We start from the raw sequence: 20059 nt of genomic DNA, 5'->3' as shown, positions 1-20059 counted from the left end.
TCAACGAAGCAATATCGAGGACTAGTTCCAAAGCAAATATGTTAAGCAAGTTCCGAGGATGATTGTGGGCCAAAAAAATTCCCGGAATTCATTCCTGGATTTCCCGGAAAAGCCAAAAAACCTTTAAAAAATGCAGTTTTTGGCCCATATCTCGGCAACCAGACCACTTAGCGACTTGAAACATTTATCAATCGATTCCTGCTATAATTTAGAACAATATTGCCGAAGAAAGTTTTCAAAAATATCCTTTCGTTCAGTCACAAAAAAATTAATTAAGGAAATTGCGCTTAAATCGTCACTAGACTTTTTATTAACTTGTTTTATCTGAAATTTAATGATTATTCAAGAAGAAATTTTTTTTATGCCGCTCATAAATTCAAAGTTTGATGTTATAATGGCATGTGAAGTAAACTTGAAAAAAAAATGTTGCTCTGTTTCAAAACTTCAGTTATTAATGTACTAGGAAAAATTTGTGATGAACCTTTTACATTTTGATCTGAATTGCTGTCCATTTATACTTCTTAAACCAGAAAAGGAAAGATCACAATAAAATTGTTTTAAAACTTTCACAATTTTATTCAATGTCTTAATCAAAATCACTTTTAAAATTCAAATAACAATATTTTAAATCTATGTTACCTACTTCAACGTTTATATAATTTTGTTTTTATCAAAGGACAAAATGAACGCTTAAAACAATTCAGAAAGCGAAGAATCTCAGCCATTATACTTCACTGAAAGCTGCTATAGGAATAACCAGCGCATCACTAATGTCTTGAGGTTTTATCAAGCTAAATTCCAATTTGGTGACATACGGCTAATAGCCTAATAGGCATCATTCGTTCAAGAGAGATGTTGAATCTAACAGTGCGATGCCGTAAGTATCAGTTTCTACCACTTAGCGCATCGCTTATCTTACTTAACTCTTTGCCTTTTCATTTGTGTTAAAATAACTTTAATATATATTATTTTTTAAAAAAAGTGTATATGTTAACAAAAATGTTCATCCAAACAAACGAAAAACATTATTTCTATTTAATTGTAATTATGAAATAATTATTAAAATACTTTCAAAAAAGTAACAGTCACATTTTTTTCAACAGCATATTATTTACTGAAAAAACTCTAATAATTCATTTAGCTTTGTTGATTTGGTTTCATTTTCGCGTCTTACATGCATAACGCCATTCATTTTATCTCTATCCCTTTCCCAGCACTTCCGAATCACTTTTAAAAAAAAATCAGACTTAAAAATATATTACCTAATATTACTGCCTCCCTACCTCCATTCACAATATAGAATTTTTTAAAAATAGTTTAAATTATCAACCGTGAAAGTATTAACTTCTTTTTTTTCAAATCAGTGTTAAGAAAATGTAGATTGACCATTTTTCTTTGCACCTTAAACAATAACGTTTATAAAATTCTCAATAGCTGCTACAAATATTTTTCAGTTATATTTCTTTCAACAATAAAGTGTAACTTAATTCTTCCAATTTCCCCCATTCACGAACACCCACCCCCTGTAATGAATGTGCCGCTATATCTGGAATACTCCTGAGCAAGTTTTCTTTAGGCTAGTAGGAGGACGCTTAGAGCTCCGATTCCCAAGAAGACAAACTCTGTTGAATATGTAAAAAAATATATTTATTTCAAACACAAGTTTTAAAAATGATCTCTAGGCTCTTTTTAACGTGTTTAATAGTAAGCGATGTTAAACCTAAAAGTCTCGAGTTCAAACCCCCGGACAGTTGAGGTCAGTAGCGTAGCGAGGGGAGACGGACATATGTTGGAAAAATAAATTGAACGGTTGAGGGGGGTGCAAATCGAAAGTTTGAAGGGGGGGGGGGGTGCAAATCGAAATCTTGAGGAGGGGGGTGCAAATCGAAAGTTTGAGGGTGGGGTGGGTGCAAAATCGAAAAGTTTGTCCCCTGGCGCCGGGAAGGGTCGCTACGCCTCTGGTTGAGGTTCGATTACTTTATAGTCTGCTCTTGGTTGGACAAGTGTTACGGAAGTTAATCCAGAAAGAAAAACAAGTTAAAATCAGAGTCAACAGACTGTAACAGTTTTGTTGGAAATTTTTCATTCCAACATTACAATTAAAAATGTAGAAGAAATAAATCATAAAATTACTATAGTCATTCAAAATAATGTAGGGATTACTTAATTTTTAAAACAATTGACACAATTTACTATCTCTCTAGCAGTTAAATAGTCATTACTGGCTCAAACTACGCTCATTAGGCAAGCAGAAAGAAATAGGGCTGAAATTAGAAAAATATCTCCCAAATATCGCTCGTGGGTTTTTGCGACCCATAGATTTATATTGACGTTTATCACACAAGGACCTGTTCGGTAGTGGGACAACCTCCTAGCGACCTCCTGTAGTTATCATAGCGAGTGATCTACCGATAGACCTCTCTGCCCCATATCACTTTACTGAACGGTTGATGGTTTTTGTTCCCAGTAATTTAAATAACTCGTTATGTTTTATCCGATTATACCGCTTCACCACGGGTTCCATGACAAATGTTCTCATGACAAATAATCTCAGACAAGATATCCCAGACAAAATATCTCATGGACAAATTATCTCATGACAAAATAATGATCTCAGGACAAATGATCTCAGGACAAATGATCTCAGGACAAATGATCTCAAAGATCTCAGGACAAATTATATTAGGATAAATTATATCATAGAGAAAATACATCACAATAAAATATGTCCTGTGCTAATGATAGTTTTAGTCGACTTTAACATTTTAAAAAATTGATTGTCGTATATTGTTAATTTTTTAAAAACGTTATTCAGAGATATAATAAAATTCCATTCCAACATCACAATTAAGAACGAAGAAGAAGTGAATCATAAAACTACTATTGTCATCTATATATATAATTCTCTTCTGGGAGCCGTTAGAAAACAAGCTGCAAGCGCCTCCTTGCAGTCCCCTCTCTGTCTCTGTCTCTCTATCACTATCACTACCACCTCCACCCCACCCCCACATTGTCTGGTGAGTTGTGGTCACGCTAAATGTTTACAAAGCTAAATGTTTACAAATCGTAGAGCCGTAGAGTCGGGTTTCTATTAGGGGCAGATAATTTCGTTCGATTTTAAACTAACAGGAGGTAACTAAGAAATAACTAAGAGGAGGCTGCTTTCACGGGGGGGGGGGGGGGAGGGTGTAGGGTCGGGGTTAGTGGAAAGGGGGGGGGTAGTGTTTTAAAGCAAATATTTTCAATGGCAGCATTGGTACTGTCGAATTCACAAATTATGAATTACTGAAAAGTAGAAAATAAAACAACTAAATAGCGGCGTATGATACGCTGCGGGTCGGCTCGTTCAATATAATGTAAGGATTACTTTTTGTTTTTAAATGACTGACTTTACTATCTCTCTAGCAGTTAAATTGTCATTGCTGGCCAAAAAATACGCTCATTCGGGAAGCAGAATAGAATAGGGTTGAAATTATTTTTTAAAATATCTCTTAAACAGGGGTGTCTCGTGGGTTTTTGCGACCCATAGGATTATGCTGAACGTTTATCACACAAGGGCCAGTTCAGTAGGTGGACGACCTCCTAGCGATTGCTGTAGTTATCATATCACACAAGGGCCTGTTCGGTAGGTGGACGACCTCCTAGCGATTGCTGTAGTTATCATATCACACAAGGGCCTGTTCGGTAGTGGGACGACCTCCTAGCGATTGCTGTAGTTATCATATCACACAAGGGCCTGTTCGGTAGTGGGACGACCTCCTAGCGATTGCTGTAGTTATCATTGCGCGCGTTCTACCGATAGACCACTCTGCCCCCCCCCCCCATATCAATTTACAGAACGGTTAATGGTTGTTTTTTTTTTTTTTCCAGTAATTTAAATTATTGATTTTGTTTTATTATCTTACGGGCACATGTTCTCAGACAAATTATCTCACGGACAAATGTTCCCAGACAAATTATCTCACGGACAAATGTTCTCAGACAAATTATCTCACGGACAAATGTTCCCAGACAAATTATCTCACGGACAAATGTTCCCAGACAAATTATCTCACGGACAAATGTTCCCAGACAAATTATCTCACGGACAAATGTTCTCAGATAAATTATCTCACGGACAAATGTTCTCAGACAAACTATCTCACGGACAAATGTTCTCAGACAAAATCAGTGTTTCTTCCAGGTATCTGTTCTGGGGGTCTCTGCCCCTCCCCCCTCCCCCCCCCCCCCCCCCCCCCCCCCGAAGAGAGTCTACCACCCATCCGAACGAAATGGAATTTATATAGAAAATATATACTTTTAACAGCGTCCTCAGGTATGACCGAAATATAACAATTGCCTTTAAATAATAGGTGTATTGTCCACAGTGCGCGAATATCTCCGCCCTTAATTAAGCCCTTTCTCCGCCAACACAGCCGGTGGGTACCTTGCTAAATGTATGTTTTTATTTGGTCGACGACAAATTCCCGAAAGACACTTTCCCGAATGCCGTTTGCCCGAAGGCCGTTTGCCCGAAGGCCGTTTGCTCGAAACATTATTAGTATTTATAATAACTTATAATACAAATTGGTCATTGTTAGTAAAAAATCAATAATAATCAACACAATTCTAAGAATAAAAATAAACTTTTTTAAAATTTTTTTTAAAAGTTAGCTTTTATTTTTTTAATTGAGAAATAGAAGTAAAGAAATAATTTTTATTCTTTAATAAATGTAAGGTGCTGTTGGCAGCGGTGACTTTAAATTCTCTCTTGATGTCCATTCGGGCATTTGTCGCCTTCGGGCAAGTGTCCATTCGGGAAAAAAATCTTCCCGTTTTCGTAGCCGTCTCAACAATTGATGAGTGGGCCGTTTAATCTAGCTTTGTCCACGTAATGTGGTAACATTGTCTCATAAGCGGCAAGCCTACCTACTATGCTGCCTATCAAAATCATTAGTTTTAATATAAGAATATTTATATTTCTAATAGCAATTACCAAATGTTTGATGTAATGTAATAAACTATGTGACATATAAAGCATTACCTGAATGTAATTGTTGTTCTCCGTTGGTTGAATAAGAAAACTCTTTTTCACTCCAAGCGAGCTCAAAATTGTCCACTGGGTCCCAGTTATCTGTCGGAAGAGTTTTCAAAGGAATTTAGATCCTAACCCATGTCAAGTATTGATCTATTGTTATACTTGCAGCCGTGGCATACACTAGGGCGGGTTCAATGTTTAGAATTTAAAAAGTGTTACTTGTCATAAGAACAATACGCTTACGTTCTTAAAATATTTAAGAAACATATTTCAATACGAGAAAAATGGCCCGTTGAGGAAGGATACAACGGGCGCTAGGTTGATAGTGCTATTTTCTAGGTACTTTAATTTATATAAAATACTAGCCGTCCCGGCCAGGCCCTGCTCTGGCTTCTGTGAAAAACCTTCCTGTTAAAGACCATTACCTGTGTGTTTAGTAATCATCATAAACCCGGCATTGCCCACCCAAACCACAACCAACCAAAACCAAAACAACAAAACGCAAACATAACGCTAACACAATTACAAATACAAACGAAAACAAAAACCTAACAACAAACCCAACCACAACCACAAACACCAATACAAACACAAAGAAAAAACAAACAAAAAAGCAAACGAAAACAAAAACCTAACAACAAACCCAACCACAAACACCAATACCAACAAAAAAAAAAAAAAAAACAACGAAAAAGCAAACGAAAACAAACCAAATTCAAACGCAAAACCAACCAAAAACACAAATACAAACCCAAAAAAAAAAAAACACAAACAAAAACGAAAAAAGAAAGAACAAAAACGAACCAAATCAAAACGCAACCACTAACGCAAACCCACCTAAACACAAAGAAAACACTAACGCGAACATAAACGCCCGGGGCGGAATCACCTGTTTTAGCTTAATGAACGACTATAGTACCCCAACTTATTCATAGTCTTTTGCACTCACTTAAACGAACGCGCCTGTTTCAATTTGATGAACAATTTTAATACTCCAAGCTTATCCGTAAAATACCTACAACATTTGCACTTGATCAATCCCCGCTAATTATGTAATTATTTTTTTTCCCAACACCAAAACAAAGTAATTAAAAAGTAAATTATTTTCACGGAATGCAATGGGTTTATAAAGGGAAGTAATTGTGTTTTTCCTAATTTATCAAAGGGAAGTAAGTGCTATAGGACTAAATAAAGACATAATTAGAATTTTTGTAAAAGATGATATTTTTTTTAAAACTTGTGTTTAATGGACATGCCGACAATTATTACTGTAATTTGAAAAATGAAAATTATTTCCCAACACTTTCAATAGTAATTTTTTAGCTCATAAATTTAGACAAATGCGCACGATAATTTTCTAACACTTAAATTCGTACAATTCCAACGACATACAAATGCATTACATACAGAACTGAGCTTTATATATTAGATAAACTAATATAAAAATAAGGCCTGCCGAACAAGAGATGCTTACGTTGTATTACATAAGAGTGTTGGATAAGCTAACTCTAAAGAATATTGATGAAAGGGTCCCACTGGCAGATGTCATATTCAATGAGACCGCTTTGCCGGGAGACTTAGTCTCTACAGAAACGGTATTGTCAGTGCAGTGGCGTAGCTAGGATTTTTGGGCCCCTATGCAAAAATTATCAGTGGGCCCCTTCGTCAGCCGTTAGGCCAGTGGCGTCGCTAGGTCGGGTGTCACCCGGTGCGGCACTTCGTATTGTCACCCCCTCCCAGGAAACAAAGCATATATATATATATATATATATATATATATGTATATATATATATATATATACATATATATATATACATATATATATATATATATATATATATATATATATATATATATATATATATATATATATATATATATATATATATATATATATATATATATATATATATATGTGTGTGTGTGTCGGCCTACATAGGCCTAAAATTTATATATATGCCACATACTGGTACACGTACGTGTTTAAGCTTTAATCACTGCTGACTTAATAGTAACGATGTTTATCTACAGTCTGTTTATAATACAGTTGGATGTAGCATTGTTTTCTTTATAGTTTACGTTTACGTCGTGGTGTCACACCCCCCCCCCCCTCTTGATATAATTGTCGATTTGTACTTAGAAGACTATTTAACTTTAACTAATGGATCTGGAAAATGGCATTTCATTCTATAAATTTTACAATTTTTTGCCTTTGGTGTCACCCCCCCTAAATGGTGTCACCCGTTGCGGTCCGCACCCCCCGCCTCGCCTTCTCTACGCCTCTGCGTTAGGCTACAGAGGAGTTAAACGAAGAGATCAACTTCTACTTACGATGGATATTTTTTAATATATAAATATTCTGAAGGCAACATTTTGTATTTTATATGTCCTGATTTTGTATTTATACTATACTAGCCGTCCCGGCCAGGCCCTGCTCTGGCTTCTGTGAAAAACCTTTCTGTTAAAGACCATTACCTGTGTGTTTAGTAATCATCATAAACCCGGCATTGCCCACCCAAACCACAACCAACCAAAACCAAAACAACAAAACGCAAACATAACGCTAACACAATTACAAATACAAACGAAAACAAAAAACCTAACAACAAACCCAACCACAACCACAAACACCAATACAAACACAAAGAAAAAACAAACAAAAAAGCAAACGAAAACAAAAACCTAACAACAAACCCAACCACAAACACCAATACCAACAAAAAAAAAAAACAACGAAAAAGCAAACGAAAACAAACCAAATTCAAACGCAAAACCAACCAAAAACACAAATACAAACTCAAAAAAAAACAAAAAAAAAACAAACAAAAACGATAAAAGAAAGAACAAAAACGAACCAAATCAAAACGCAACCACTAACGCAAACCCACCTAAACACAAAGAAAACACTAACGCGAACATAAACGCCCGGGGCGGAATCACCTGTTTTAGCTTAATGAACGACTATAGTACCCCAACTTATTCATAGTCTTTTGCACTCACTTAAACGAACGCGCCTGTTTCAATTTGATGAACAATTTTAATACTCCAAGCTTATCCGTAAAATACCTACAACATTTGCACTTGATCAATCCCCGCTAATTATGTAATTTTTTTTTTCCCAACACCAAAACAAAGTAATTAAAAAGTAAATTATTTTCGACTAATGCAATGATTTTTAAAGGGAAGTAAGTGTTTTTCCTAATTTATCAAAGGGAAGTAAGTGCTATAGGACTAAATAAAGACATAATTAGAATTTTTGTAAAAGATGATATTTTTTTTAAAACTTGTGTTTAATGAACATGCCGACAATTATTACTGTAATTTGAAAAATGAAAATGATTTCCCAACACTTTCAATGGTAATTTTTTAGCTCATAAATTTAGACAAATGCGCACGATAATTTTCTAACACTTAAATTCGTACAATTCCAACGATATACAAATGCATTACATACAGAACTGAGCTTTATATATTAGATAGTCATAGGCATATCCCAAAAACCATGCACTTCATCTCATTCATGAAAAAAGTCGCATTTAGAGTTTCTTTCAGGCAACTCTACTTGGGAGGAGGGGGCTTAGCCCCCCCCCCCCCCCCTCACACACACTCCAAAACATGTCTACCGTCCCATTCAACGAAATATAATTATATACTTTTTCCAGTGTCCGCCCCCTTCCAGAAAATTCTACCCCCGCCCCCGAAAATTTCAAGTACCCCCACCCCTCTCCGGGGAGGAAAAAGTCTGACAGAAACACTGGTCGCATTTGTAGATCATACAAACTAAAGGAAGAATCTGGGCGGGGCTTCGCCCCTACCGGAAAAGATGCTTGAAAAAAACTGCACGCTAAACACTTTTTAGATTAGAAAAAGTTCCCCCCTCCAGGGAGGAAAAGTCTGGAAGAAACACTGGTGTCGCGCTTAGCCACTACGCGAAGAATTGCATTAAAGAAATTGCAAGAAAACCACTTTTTTAGATTAGACACATTAATTAGGCGGTAATTTTATTATTGAGTATCGATGAGGAAATTTCTTTTGAGTTGGGGAGGGGGGGCGCTCAGACGTTCTTACGCGGGGGTGGGGCTTCGCCCCTACCCGAAGAATTGTATGAAAGAAACTCTTCATGCAAACCACTTAGATTAGACAAAATTGCCTTGTTATTCAATGTTTACTCGAGAATCAATGACGTCATATTACTCCGGCTTGATATTATTTTCTACTCTATGCTAAATGTGACGTCATATTTCGTTTTCGTTTCACTGTAAAAGTTTTTAAATTGCTTGTGTTTTCTCTAGAGCGTTCTTGTCAGGTACATACACAGATAGATACACAGACAGCGAAACTATTTGTATTAACTAGCCAGTAAGCCTGTCGCTTGTCAGGCATAATGGAAAAAAAAACGGAAAACTAAGTGGAAAATATAACGACCTAATGAGGTAATATTTCTTCCAATTTTAGTTCTCTAGTTTCGTAAATCACCCCCACACTATATTCAACCCTTTTCCACCCAAACCGCTAGGTTGTGTGTCAGTCCTTCCTTCCTTCTTTCCGTCATTGGTATAGCAGCTTCTAAAGCTGGAAAAATGTTCTGTGTTTTTCATAGAAATCTCTTAATTTATTTGTTATAGTCCTTTAGGTCCTGTTTATTTATTCAATAGTTAATACACAGCAAGTTAATTAGAGACAAAGTGTGCAATTTGTTTGCCTCAGTTAATTAACCTTGCCATGTCCGCTTCAGTATTATGTTTTTCATCGTCGGCTTATGAGGACTGATACAGATTTACAATAGAAATACTGCTTTCTGACATATACTTTCATTCATTTAAAATAGTTTACTTATACGTTATACAAAACGTCTAACTTTAATTTTTTTTAAACCTTAAACTGCAAATGTGTAATTATTTAATGGTGATTCAATGTTCTGTGAAGAGAACTACTTTGTTATTTAGCTTGAGATTGTCTGAAATAATATAAATACTTTTTCCCCTCTTAAATTTATTAGTTGAGAGTTTCCAGTCTATGTCTTAGCTTTGCTTTAAATAACTCTTTTAAGTCAATGTCAGAGTATTTTTTTAGAATAAATCGTTACTTTATTCCTAAAAAAAACAAACATTCGATCTTTAATACTAGTCTATTTTCGTCTTCTGTTCTTTGTCTAGTCGTGTTAATTAAATTAAGTGTGATTGCTTTGTTTGTTGTCGCTGTTTGGTGGTTTTTTATATTTTCGCAAATGTTTGCTTTGCTGTTTGTATTAACTTACATTCTAAATAAATGTTTTTCTCAGTTTTTTGTATGTTTTGTTTTCTTGTTTGACATGTTATTTTGACATTTTGATTTGACTTTGTATTGTGTAAAACTGGTGTTGTGTTAAAGATAGTTTGTTGGGTATTTCTTTTTCTTTTGGCGTAATGGGTTTATTGTGTATGGTTCTAAATGTATCTTTTATATTTATTGTATAGTGTTTACTGGCATAACTATATTTTGTGTAAAGAGTGTGTTTTTTTTTAATTTAGATGTCTTATTGTTTATTGTTTCCTTGGAATGTTTCTAGCGTTTCTTTATAAATGCTAACCATGTAATGTTGTGCTAATTTATGATAATGTGTTTCTATCCTAGTTCTCTCTAGGTGTTTTAATTGGAAGATCTTTATTTATTATGAATGTCATTTAGCCCTATTCCCCAATTTAATTTGCTATACATTTGATATATTTTGTTTGTTAAAGATTCTACTTTTGTGTTTTTTGAAAAAAATGTATATCGTAATACGCTGTTAAATGCATGTATTGATATACGCGAAACGTATACGGTTTGAAGTGTGTTAGTGTGATGTTTTGTCTACCCCGTGTATGATGTATGTGTACGTATGTGTTGGGGTAATCAGCAGTGGTCTGTACGGTTTAAGATGAATGATTGTGTGAGGATTGTGTTTGGATGATTCTACAGATCAAAAGGCTTTGAAAAAACAATAATTAAAAATTGGATACCTTATTTACTTTTCTCCAACGAGTAGAGTGCGTCAGATTACAATCAATATTTTATTACATCCCCCACCCCCCATAATAACATACCAAACGACCTAACCATAGTTTCCTATAACATATCAAACGACCTAACCATAGTTTCCTACTCTATTTACATCCTAGAGTTACTTGTAATATAAACAAAGAAAAATAAAAAATAATTATTAAAAGAAATAGTCTTTTATAAGCTAAAAGACGGCAGGGAAAAAGATTCTAAACTGATTTCTAAACTTTTTGCTATTATATGCAACTTTCTTCCTACGCGTGTGCCCAATACATCGATATTTCCTCTCCTTGATATTACTTCCCTGTCAAAACTAACTGAGGAAACATTCAACTCCCAAATTATACTACCTTTTAGGATGTAAATATACATTTTTACAAAACAAGAACTAGTTGTTAAATTAAGAAAAATGTTATAAAAATATGGCTACCTGGTTTAATTGATGAATCAAATATATTGCCGACATAAAATATGTTATCCCGTCTCGTTCCGTTAGACACTGCAAGCCGATATAAAGCATTTTCAACCACAGAGAAAAACTTGAATTCAAAAGGGAAATATCCTGAGCAGTAGCAGGGGAACCTGCTCCAATCAGCGCATTCTTCCGGCTCCCAGCAAACTCCCTGTAGATCACAGTACTGAAAAATAGACATTGATACTTCAGTAGCAGTTGATGAATCCTGTATGATAAGAAGTTGCATGTCCATACCACAGTGTGAAATTCAATAACATCTTTTAAAGGACAGAAAGTAGAGGCACACAAAAAATATATATTTGTTTTTAATTTTGTAAAATAAATTTGAAATGCACATATTGAAATGAGGAACTAGAAGCGAATAACAGAATGGGAAATAATATACCTCACCATCACCGCATGAAACCACGAACCACACACCGTACCAAGCTATTGTTATTACACAATGCTTTTAAAATTGAACAATTGTTGTACGTGTACTAGTATTTAATCTATAACATTAAAATCATCAGTTAAATGGGCCCCCAAGATTAGTTTCCGAGTTGTTATTTTTATCTTATTTGTTTATCCTTAAAAAACTCCCACAAGGATAGCGATTTAAAGAAACAACGTCTAAAGATAATGTTAAGTAGAATACTTTACGATAATTAAGATTTAAACCACGCCAGACGGTAGAAAAAGTCATGTTTGATTAATGGTTTTTGCTTGTTATAACAAACGCTTAGTCCTACATGTTAAAGTTCAAGCTTACAAGTTATAGGGTCTAACACTACGTTTATATTAGAAAGCAATAAAGCAAACCGCTCTTTTCCTTTTAGTTATTTAAATAATATTTTATTTTTATATATTATATTCAAACTCATTAGTTCATTAAAAATTGAATTAAGTCACATTTTATGTTACAGTGTATTGTCATTGAGTCTTCAACTACTTGAAAAGTTTGAAACAAAACGGTCCGGAAAATGTTATCGTTTTGAGAAATCGGAAGTACCGTAAACTACCTTTTTCCTCACTAGTAATCAATTGGAATTTGAAAAAAAAATCAAAAGAATAAGATCTTGTACATTTGTATACAGTTTCTTTTACCTAATGACAGCGATTGTGAAAAATCTCGAAATGGTATATATATATATATATATATATATATATATATATATATATATATATATATATATATATATATATATATATATATATATATATATATATATATATGTGTGTGTATATAAATTTTAAATCAGTTGCGATTTTTAAAAAGTAAATCTTATTATTAAATAAACCGGGAGTGATCTCCCCTAAACTTTCTCGAATATTCTTATATAAAACAACAAGGGATGGGAACTCGGGATATAGTTATGATTTTTAATCCATTTGTAAATACTTAAACTTTTTAAAATAGAATAGAATCTCATAGAAAAAAAAGAATTGCGCACCAAGCGAACGCCAAAACAAAATGTGCATAATAGTTTTTATTATTAGTACTTCATAAATTTACAAGTGTTTTTTGAGAAATCGGAAATAGCGTAAATTACTATTTCCGGTCAACGGAAATTACTCAAAATTTGATAGAACGTAAAGGATTAGATTTTTTACTTACGTGTGAATTTTCATCAACCTAGCTGTAACGGTACTCAAGTTATCGTGTTTACACACACAGAGAGACACACAGACACACAGGCACACAGATATACGGAAAATAATGCACAATTATGTTTTTCCGTATCAGTGAGATGTACAACGTCGAGATTTGTAAAAATCTCGATTTTTTTTTTGCACGATTACAAGACTTTCTCTATACTTCGTATATACGAGAAAGTAAAAAACGGTTTTATTTTTGAAGGACTTTACCAAAGATTAAATATATTTGATATTTACATATTTTCGGCAACTAAACACAATTTAAATTAAAAAACAAAAACTGTCAAAATCTCATACGATTTATGTGCAAGATTTCAAATATTTCCTCTACACTTCGTATACGACTTGAGTGAAAACGACGTCCTTTCATGCAGTTTCTTCCAGGCATCTCTTCGGGGAGTCTGAGCCCATTCCCCCACCCCCCTGCCCCCCCCCCTGAACGAAATGAACTTTATATAGAAAATATATACTTTTAACAGTGTGTGTCCCCCCCCGAAGAAAGTCTACCGCACCCCCCCCCCCCCCGAAAAATACAAGTGCACCCCCCCCCCCCCCCCCCCACCAGGAAAAAAGAGTCTGGAAGAAACACTACTTTCATGTAAACTAACCGGTATCCAAGGCGAAGAGCCATGAATGCAGCCGTCCCACCTAGGGCAAAAGCGAATACTTATTGTCTGTCTGCATTCGATGACATCCATAATCGGTACATAGCCTTCAACATATCCTTCTATTTTTCCGGTGTAGCGGCAACTATTATTAACACAGTCTTTCTCGTATCCTGTGATTTCCATAGGATCTTTTTTAAGGCAGCTTAACATATCTGTAGGGAAAATATATTTTTAGTGAACGTTAAAAAAAACTACGGGCGCCGACACTAGGGGCGCCAAAAGGGGCAGAAAAAAAAATTAAAAGCTAATTTTAAGCTGCAGTTTTGAATCATAACATTCAAAGTTAAGAAATCAAATGACTACAAATATTTACATACTGATTTAACTCCTTATAAATAAAAACCCTTAAGAAACAGTGGCCGGTAAATACCGCTTTCTGGCATTTTAACACTTTAAAAAGAAACAATTTGTATCGAAGAGTATTGTGTAACAGTAAAATAAGAAAAAATGTTGGGGGAGGGGGGGGGCGCGTTTTTTGCCAATGTATAAGGGAAAGATTTACACAAAAATGGTGATTAGATAAATTGTTTAACACTTAGAATAGAGTCCAATTGTATCAGATTGTATTGTACGATTATATAACAGTAGAAAAAAAAGTTAGTGAAGTTAAAACCTGTTAAACGAATGTTTTCAAGATGTGGGGTACGGTGGGCGCTTTTTCGACAAAAAATCGCAGAGATTTTCATTAGTGAGAATAATAACTCACAGAAAAGAATCCGTAGTGTGTAACAGTAAAATAAGAAAACAGTGGGGGGGGGGGGGGGGGTATCGCATTTTCGCCAAGGTAAATGTGAAGGAATTACACCGAATTAGAATAGAAACCAGTTTTGCTAAAAAAATTACGCGAGTAGTTATTTGTATGATTCCCACGATTCTCTCAACTTCAACGCGAGAGAACACTCGTTTCTGCTTGATTGTCCGATATCTTGCCTAAATCCACTGTATTAAAGAGAAATAAAGATCACGGATTCTTGATTTGCTATCTGATCAATACAATAGCATACGATCGGGGCGGTAGGTTGGAAGGCGATACTCTGGACGGAATTTTATGAGCTATGAAAAATATAACACGGTATTCTGTATTTAAAGTTCACCAATAACTCTATTTACTAGAAAATTAGTACATATATATATATATATATATATATATATATATATATATATATATATATATATATATGTAAATCAAAGTGGTCAGCGGATGTTTAGGGCAGCCGGAAGGCGCTTAAAAATTTGCAGGTATCCGCGTCAGGTGACTAGAACAATGGAAAATGCACATTGGTCACCAAGTCCACAAGTGGGTGAAAGCTGAGCGCGACTGACCGCCGCCTCATATAATCAACGAGCTGACCCGCTGCGTATCATACGCCGCTATTTAGTTGTCTTTTTTTCTACTTTTCAGTAATTTATAATTTGTGAATTCGACAGTACCAATGCTGCCATTGAAAATATTTGCTTAAAAACACTAACCCCCCCCCCCCCCCCCCCCCACGTGAAAGCAGCCTCCTCTTAGTTACCTCCTCTAAGTTTAAAATCGTTTCAAACTAAATTATCTGCCCCTAATAGCCGTCACCAAACCCGTCTCTATGATTGTAAAATGTAAACAGAGTGAACACCGCTCACCAGATCATGTGGGGGTGAGGTGGGGGTGGTTGTGATAGTGATAGAGAGGAAGAGAGGGGACTGCAAAGGCGCGCTTGCAGCTTGTTTTCTAACTGATCCCAGAAGAGAATTATATATATAGATTTATACAAAAAATATATCCCCCATCGACACACCCTCATACTTCCAATGTCCTGGAGCTTTCAAAAATAAAAACACGCGTCACTTTAAAAAAAAAATGTTATATTGTTAAAAACCTGACCAGACGCCGTATTTCATCGCAACATCTTGTGAAAAACGGAGGCAAAATTTGAAAATGCTTCTAGATTTTTAGCGTACATAACTCTAAAATTTACCTGGCTATATGGAAAAATTGCCGGTTAGATTCTATACGCGCTTGCAGATTCTCATGCACATGTACACGCACACGCAATGGTACACGACAACGGTAAACTGTTGGTCAATATTTGGTTGGTCTTTAGCATGAAAATCGTCTAAGGATAAATCAATATGCAGAAAATATTTAAATAAAACCACATGCGTACCTGGTAAGTAAACCATACAAATGAGAAGTGTTGAAAGCACCAGAACTTTATCCATCTGTGCTTCAGTCTTGGTTGAAGCTTTAATAAATAATTAGGTTCGAGAGGGGAGCATTACAGGCCATAGACTACAACTAAACATACCAGCAAAGAAAAACAAGAAGTAGCATAGCTTTGGTGTTTGTCTTTTTGTTGTCTAAGTGTGTCGACCCAAAATATGTCCGTTTAGTATATGTGTACAACGTGTCGGATATACCAAAACCTGAAATGCGAAATTTTGCGCACCTACAAGTTGACTTTTGTGTAGGCTATGGTTTTGTTGTTAGTAACAAATGATACCGCAAATTAATTAAAAAACAAAAGTAAATTAGGGCCAACTGTACGATTACTGTTTAATTTGATGTATTTCCTAACGATGAAATTCATTGTTATATAATTCAATAGCGCAGTTTCTATAGTAGGTTTATATTTGTCTCTACAGACTACACTGTGGCGTTTTAAAATGAGTTTTGTTAATATCTACAAAGTATAGGCAGGTTTTAAAAGATTGTCGGTTATGCTCGGTCTAAAACTCTCACTTCCAAACCTCTTTCCTCGTGCAGACTTTTTTTTTAATTTATCATCAACACCTAATAATATCTAGAATATAATTTCCCACCCCTCCACTACTTCCCCCCCCCCCCCCCCCCCACCACTACTTCCTAAACCCCTCCACTACTTTCACAACCCTCTACTACCCCTCTCTGCTCAAAATGTTCAGCATTTAACTAGGCTACTCGTCTCCCCTTCCCCCACTTCAAAGAAAGGAGCTCCGCCCACAACCCCCCCTCCTCCCTCCCCTCTTCCCCCCCCCTCCCCACACACAGGTTAGTTGGATGTTATACAATCGCCTTTGTGACGATCTATTTAAGATTTCTGAGTAAAAGTTTGTCTACGGCTATACAATTTTGCTTGTGAATATACCAGACATCAAGTTAGGATTAAGATGAAAAAATAAGTCTTAGTGTATAATCTTACCATTTGGTTTGTGAAAATACGCCTGGCGACTATAAAAGATTAAATGCAAAATTTAGTCTGCGACTCCATAATTTACGATGTGATAATTCTGTGTATATAAAAATTTGTTTATTATAAGTAATGCGTGACTATAAAAATAAAGATTTGAATGCATTTAAATTTAAAAGCTATAGAATTTGTTTTGTGACTATAGCAGACTGCGACTATAAAAGTTAGGATTAAGGGGTAAAAGTTTGTCTGTGCCTACAGAAATTACTACGCTGTGATGATTCTGTGAATATACAAATTAGTAGTTATTCAAAAAGAGCAGAAACATGTACGCTGTTTTTTTTAATGTGGTCTCCTAGCGGCAACTCAGTGTGGTCTGAAGTAAAACGTTTCCCTTTCAAACCTGACAGTCTATGGGGCAATTGTAGTAGAGTTTACTTGTTTCTGTGACCTCGGCATATAAAGAAATAGTGTGGTCAGCACTATGCTCAGCCGCCTATACTTTCCCTAACGTGAGTTAGGTACCCATCAGAGTTGGGTGGACTCAGGGACGGTCTACTGACTTGAACCCGGATTCGAACTCGAGACTTACGGGTTAGCAGTCCAGCTCTCTACCGCAAGACCACTCAGTCCCACAGGGGTCCTAAACATACCCTTTTATGTTCGAAACCAGACTCATTTTTTTTATTATTTTAAAAGATAATAACTTTCTTATAACTTGATATACGGCAATAAACTTGATGTTTCTTTTCTGATGAAAGCAACCTATCAGAGGGAATTGTTACATTTTATTTTATTTTTTAAAATAGAAATTTCATTTGGTATACCTATTCGTGTGTTTTGTAAAGATCCTTTTCTTCTCACAGTCAACTTTCGCGCCTTGAGCGGCATTATGGCACCTCTGTCACCTCTGCTTACGATGCTAACTTTGACAAGTTTGACACTAATCATCCTGTCTTTAAACATAGGTATGTACATTTTATGTTTTACTTTTATTTTTTACTTCTTATATCAATGAGTACATGCTGTTGAAATGTTACACACCCAGGGCGGATTGTGCTGTGCTATCCATGGTGTTTTCGGCTGTTTTCTATGTACGTTTTTTGCATCGTTTTAGAACGAACTTGGCAGTTTTTCAATGCAATTTCAGTGACCACACCAGAATCCAATTCTCCTTGATTAGTCTAATATTTCAGTTTTCTCTCTTCTATCTATTAAACACGAGATGAGCCATGGCTGCTTTAGTTTTAGCATGTTTCACCAGATTGTGTAAGAGTCAGTAAGAGATTCACTTTATTTTCAGGTATAAAAGCTTCCAGCCTTAAAGACTTTGAACATGTAAGTTCTTTTATCTAAACATTAATTTTTATTCCTTAAAAAGTGTTTTTATGGTGCTTATCAATTCAAAGTTTGGTCAGATCAGGGCATGTAATGTTTACTGGGAAAGGTTGCTCTGTTTAAAAAAAAATGTAAATCCGTATTTCATGATTATCACTTTGTAACCGAAATTTAAATGTTGACATTAGTATTCATCTTTTTTTAGTTATTGGAAATATTATAGATGTTTAAATATTTTCCAGTGCAATGATATAAAAATATAACAATATTTTTAGAAATGCCACATGTAATCTTACATATTGTAATATTAGGAGATGCCCACAACAGTTTAAGGCAGAGAAAATTTCTTCTATTTATTTTATTCGTTTTGTTTTGTTTAACATGAAAACATGTTACTTGATTACGTTACCCACTTTAACCTTTGTAATTGTATGCTTCCTCCAGGTTTTGAATGTTTCACTTAGCACTGCGTATGTTTTCTCTAGTTATTAAAATGTTCCCTTTATCACAACAATAAATATTTTTGTTGGTTTTTTTTTTTTTGGGGTTACTTGAATCACTTTTCACTCTTTTTAAAAAATCTCCTTTCGGACCTTGCGGTCTACGTGGCAGATAAAGCAGAGTTTAACTGTTTCTGTGACCTTGGCATACAAGGGGATAGTGTGGTCAAAATGCCCAGCCGCCTTTACTTTCCCTAACCTAAGTCAGGTATCCATCAAATTTGGATGGACTAAGTGACGTGCTTTCGATCTAGCCAGGGACCCGAACTCGAGACTTTCGGTTTTGTAGGCAAACGCTCTGCTATTCGACCTCCAAGTACAGTTTCAGTTATTACTATTCTTGGATAAATGTGTGATGTACCTTTTTACTTTCTCGTATATACGTAGTATAGAGAAAGTATTGTAATCGTGCAAAAAAAAAAAATCGAGATTTTTACAAATCTCGACGTTTTACACCTCACTGATACGGAAAAACATAATTTTGCAATCTTGTCCGTATGTCTGTGTGTGTGTGTGTGTGTCTGTCTGTGTGTGTGTCTGTCCGTGTGTAAACACGATAACTTGAGTACCGTTACAGCTAGGTTGATGAAATTTCATATATAAGTATTATATTAAAATCGTAGATCTGTATCAACTTTTGAGCGATTTCCGACAACCGGAAGTGGTACTTTTTCTACTTTGAATTTTTCAAAAGCCTATAACTTGAGTACTATTTCAGATAGATAAATGAAATTTCACATGTAAGTAAAAGATCTAATTCTCTACCTTCTGTTAAATTTTGAGTAATTTCCGTTGACCGGAAGTAGTAATTTACGCTACTTCCGATTTCTCAAAAAACTAATGTAAATTTTTAAAGTACTAATACTATTGCGCACCATTATACACACCTTTATTAGGCGTTCGCTTGGTGCGCAATTGTTTTTTACTGAGATTCTATTCTATTTTTAAAAGTTTCAGTATTTAAAATGGATTAAAAATCATAACTATATCCCCAGTTACCATCCCCTGTTGTTTTATATAAGAATATTCGAGAAAGTTTAGGGGAGATCACTACCAGTTTATTTATTTTGATCTGAATTGGAGTCATTTAAATTTATTAAATCAGAAAAAAGAATAGCGAGAGCAAAATTGTTTTAAAACTTTCATAATTTTATTTAAATTTTGAATTAAAATAAATTTTAAAATGCAAACAATGATATTTTAAAACTATGTTACCTACTCCAATATTTTTACCTCTTTGTTTTTATAGGGT

General features: G+C 35.0%; 1 protein-coding gene across 1 annotated transcript; it reads right to left on the bottom strand.

The window, feature by feature from the left end:
* Positions 1–1541: 1541 nt before the first annotated feature.
* Positions 1542–16078, bottom strand: LOC131933383 (uncharacterized). The gene is made up of 5 exons (XM_059290164.1): positions 15968–16078; positions 13761–13972; positions 11470–11677; positions 5024–5113; positions 1542–1622 (listed from the first exon to the last, which is right to left on the bottom strand). The coding sequence occupies exons 1-5, from the start codon at positions 16020–16022 to the stop codon at positions 1573–1575; spliced, it is 615 nt and encodes a 204-aa protein (XP_059146147.1). The 5' UTR covers positions 16023–16078; the 3' UTR covers positions 1542–1572.
* Positions 16079–20059: the final 3981 nt, after the last annotated feature.

The sequence above is a fragment of the Physella acuta genome, unplaced genomic scaffold (genome assembly GCF_028476545.2).
Source record: "Physella acuta isolate Inbredline_101_S28 unplaced genomic scaffold, ASM2847654v3 ptg000107l, whole genome shotgun sequence".
NCBI lineage: Eukaryota > Metazoa > Mollusca > Gastropoda > Physidae > Physella > Physella acuta.
The sequence above is the reverse complement of the archived record's forward strand: the minus strand, read 5'-3'. Positions and strand labels throughout refer to the sequence as shown.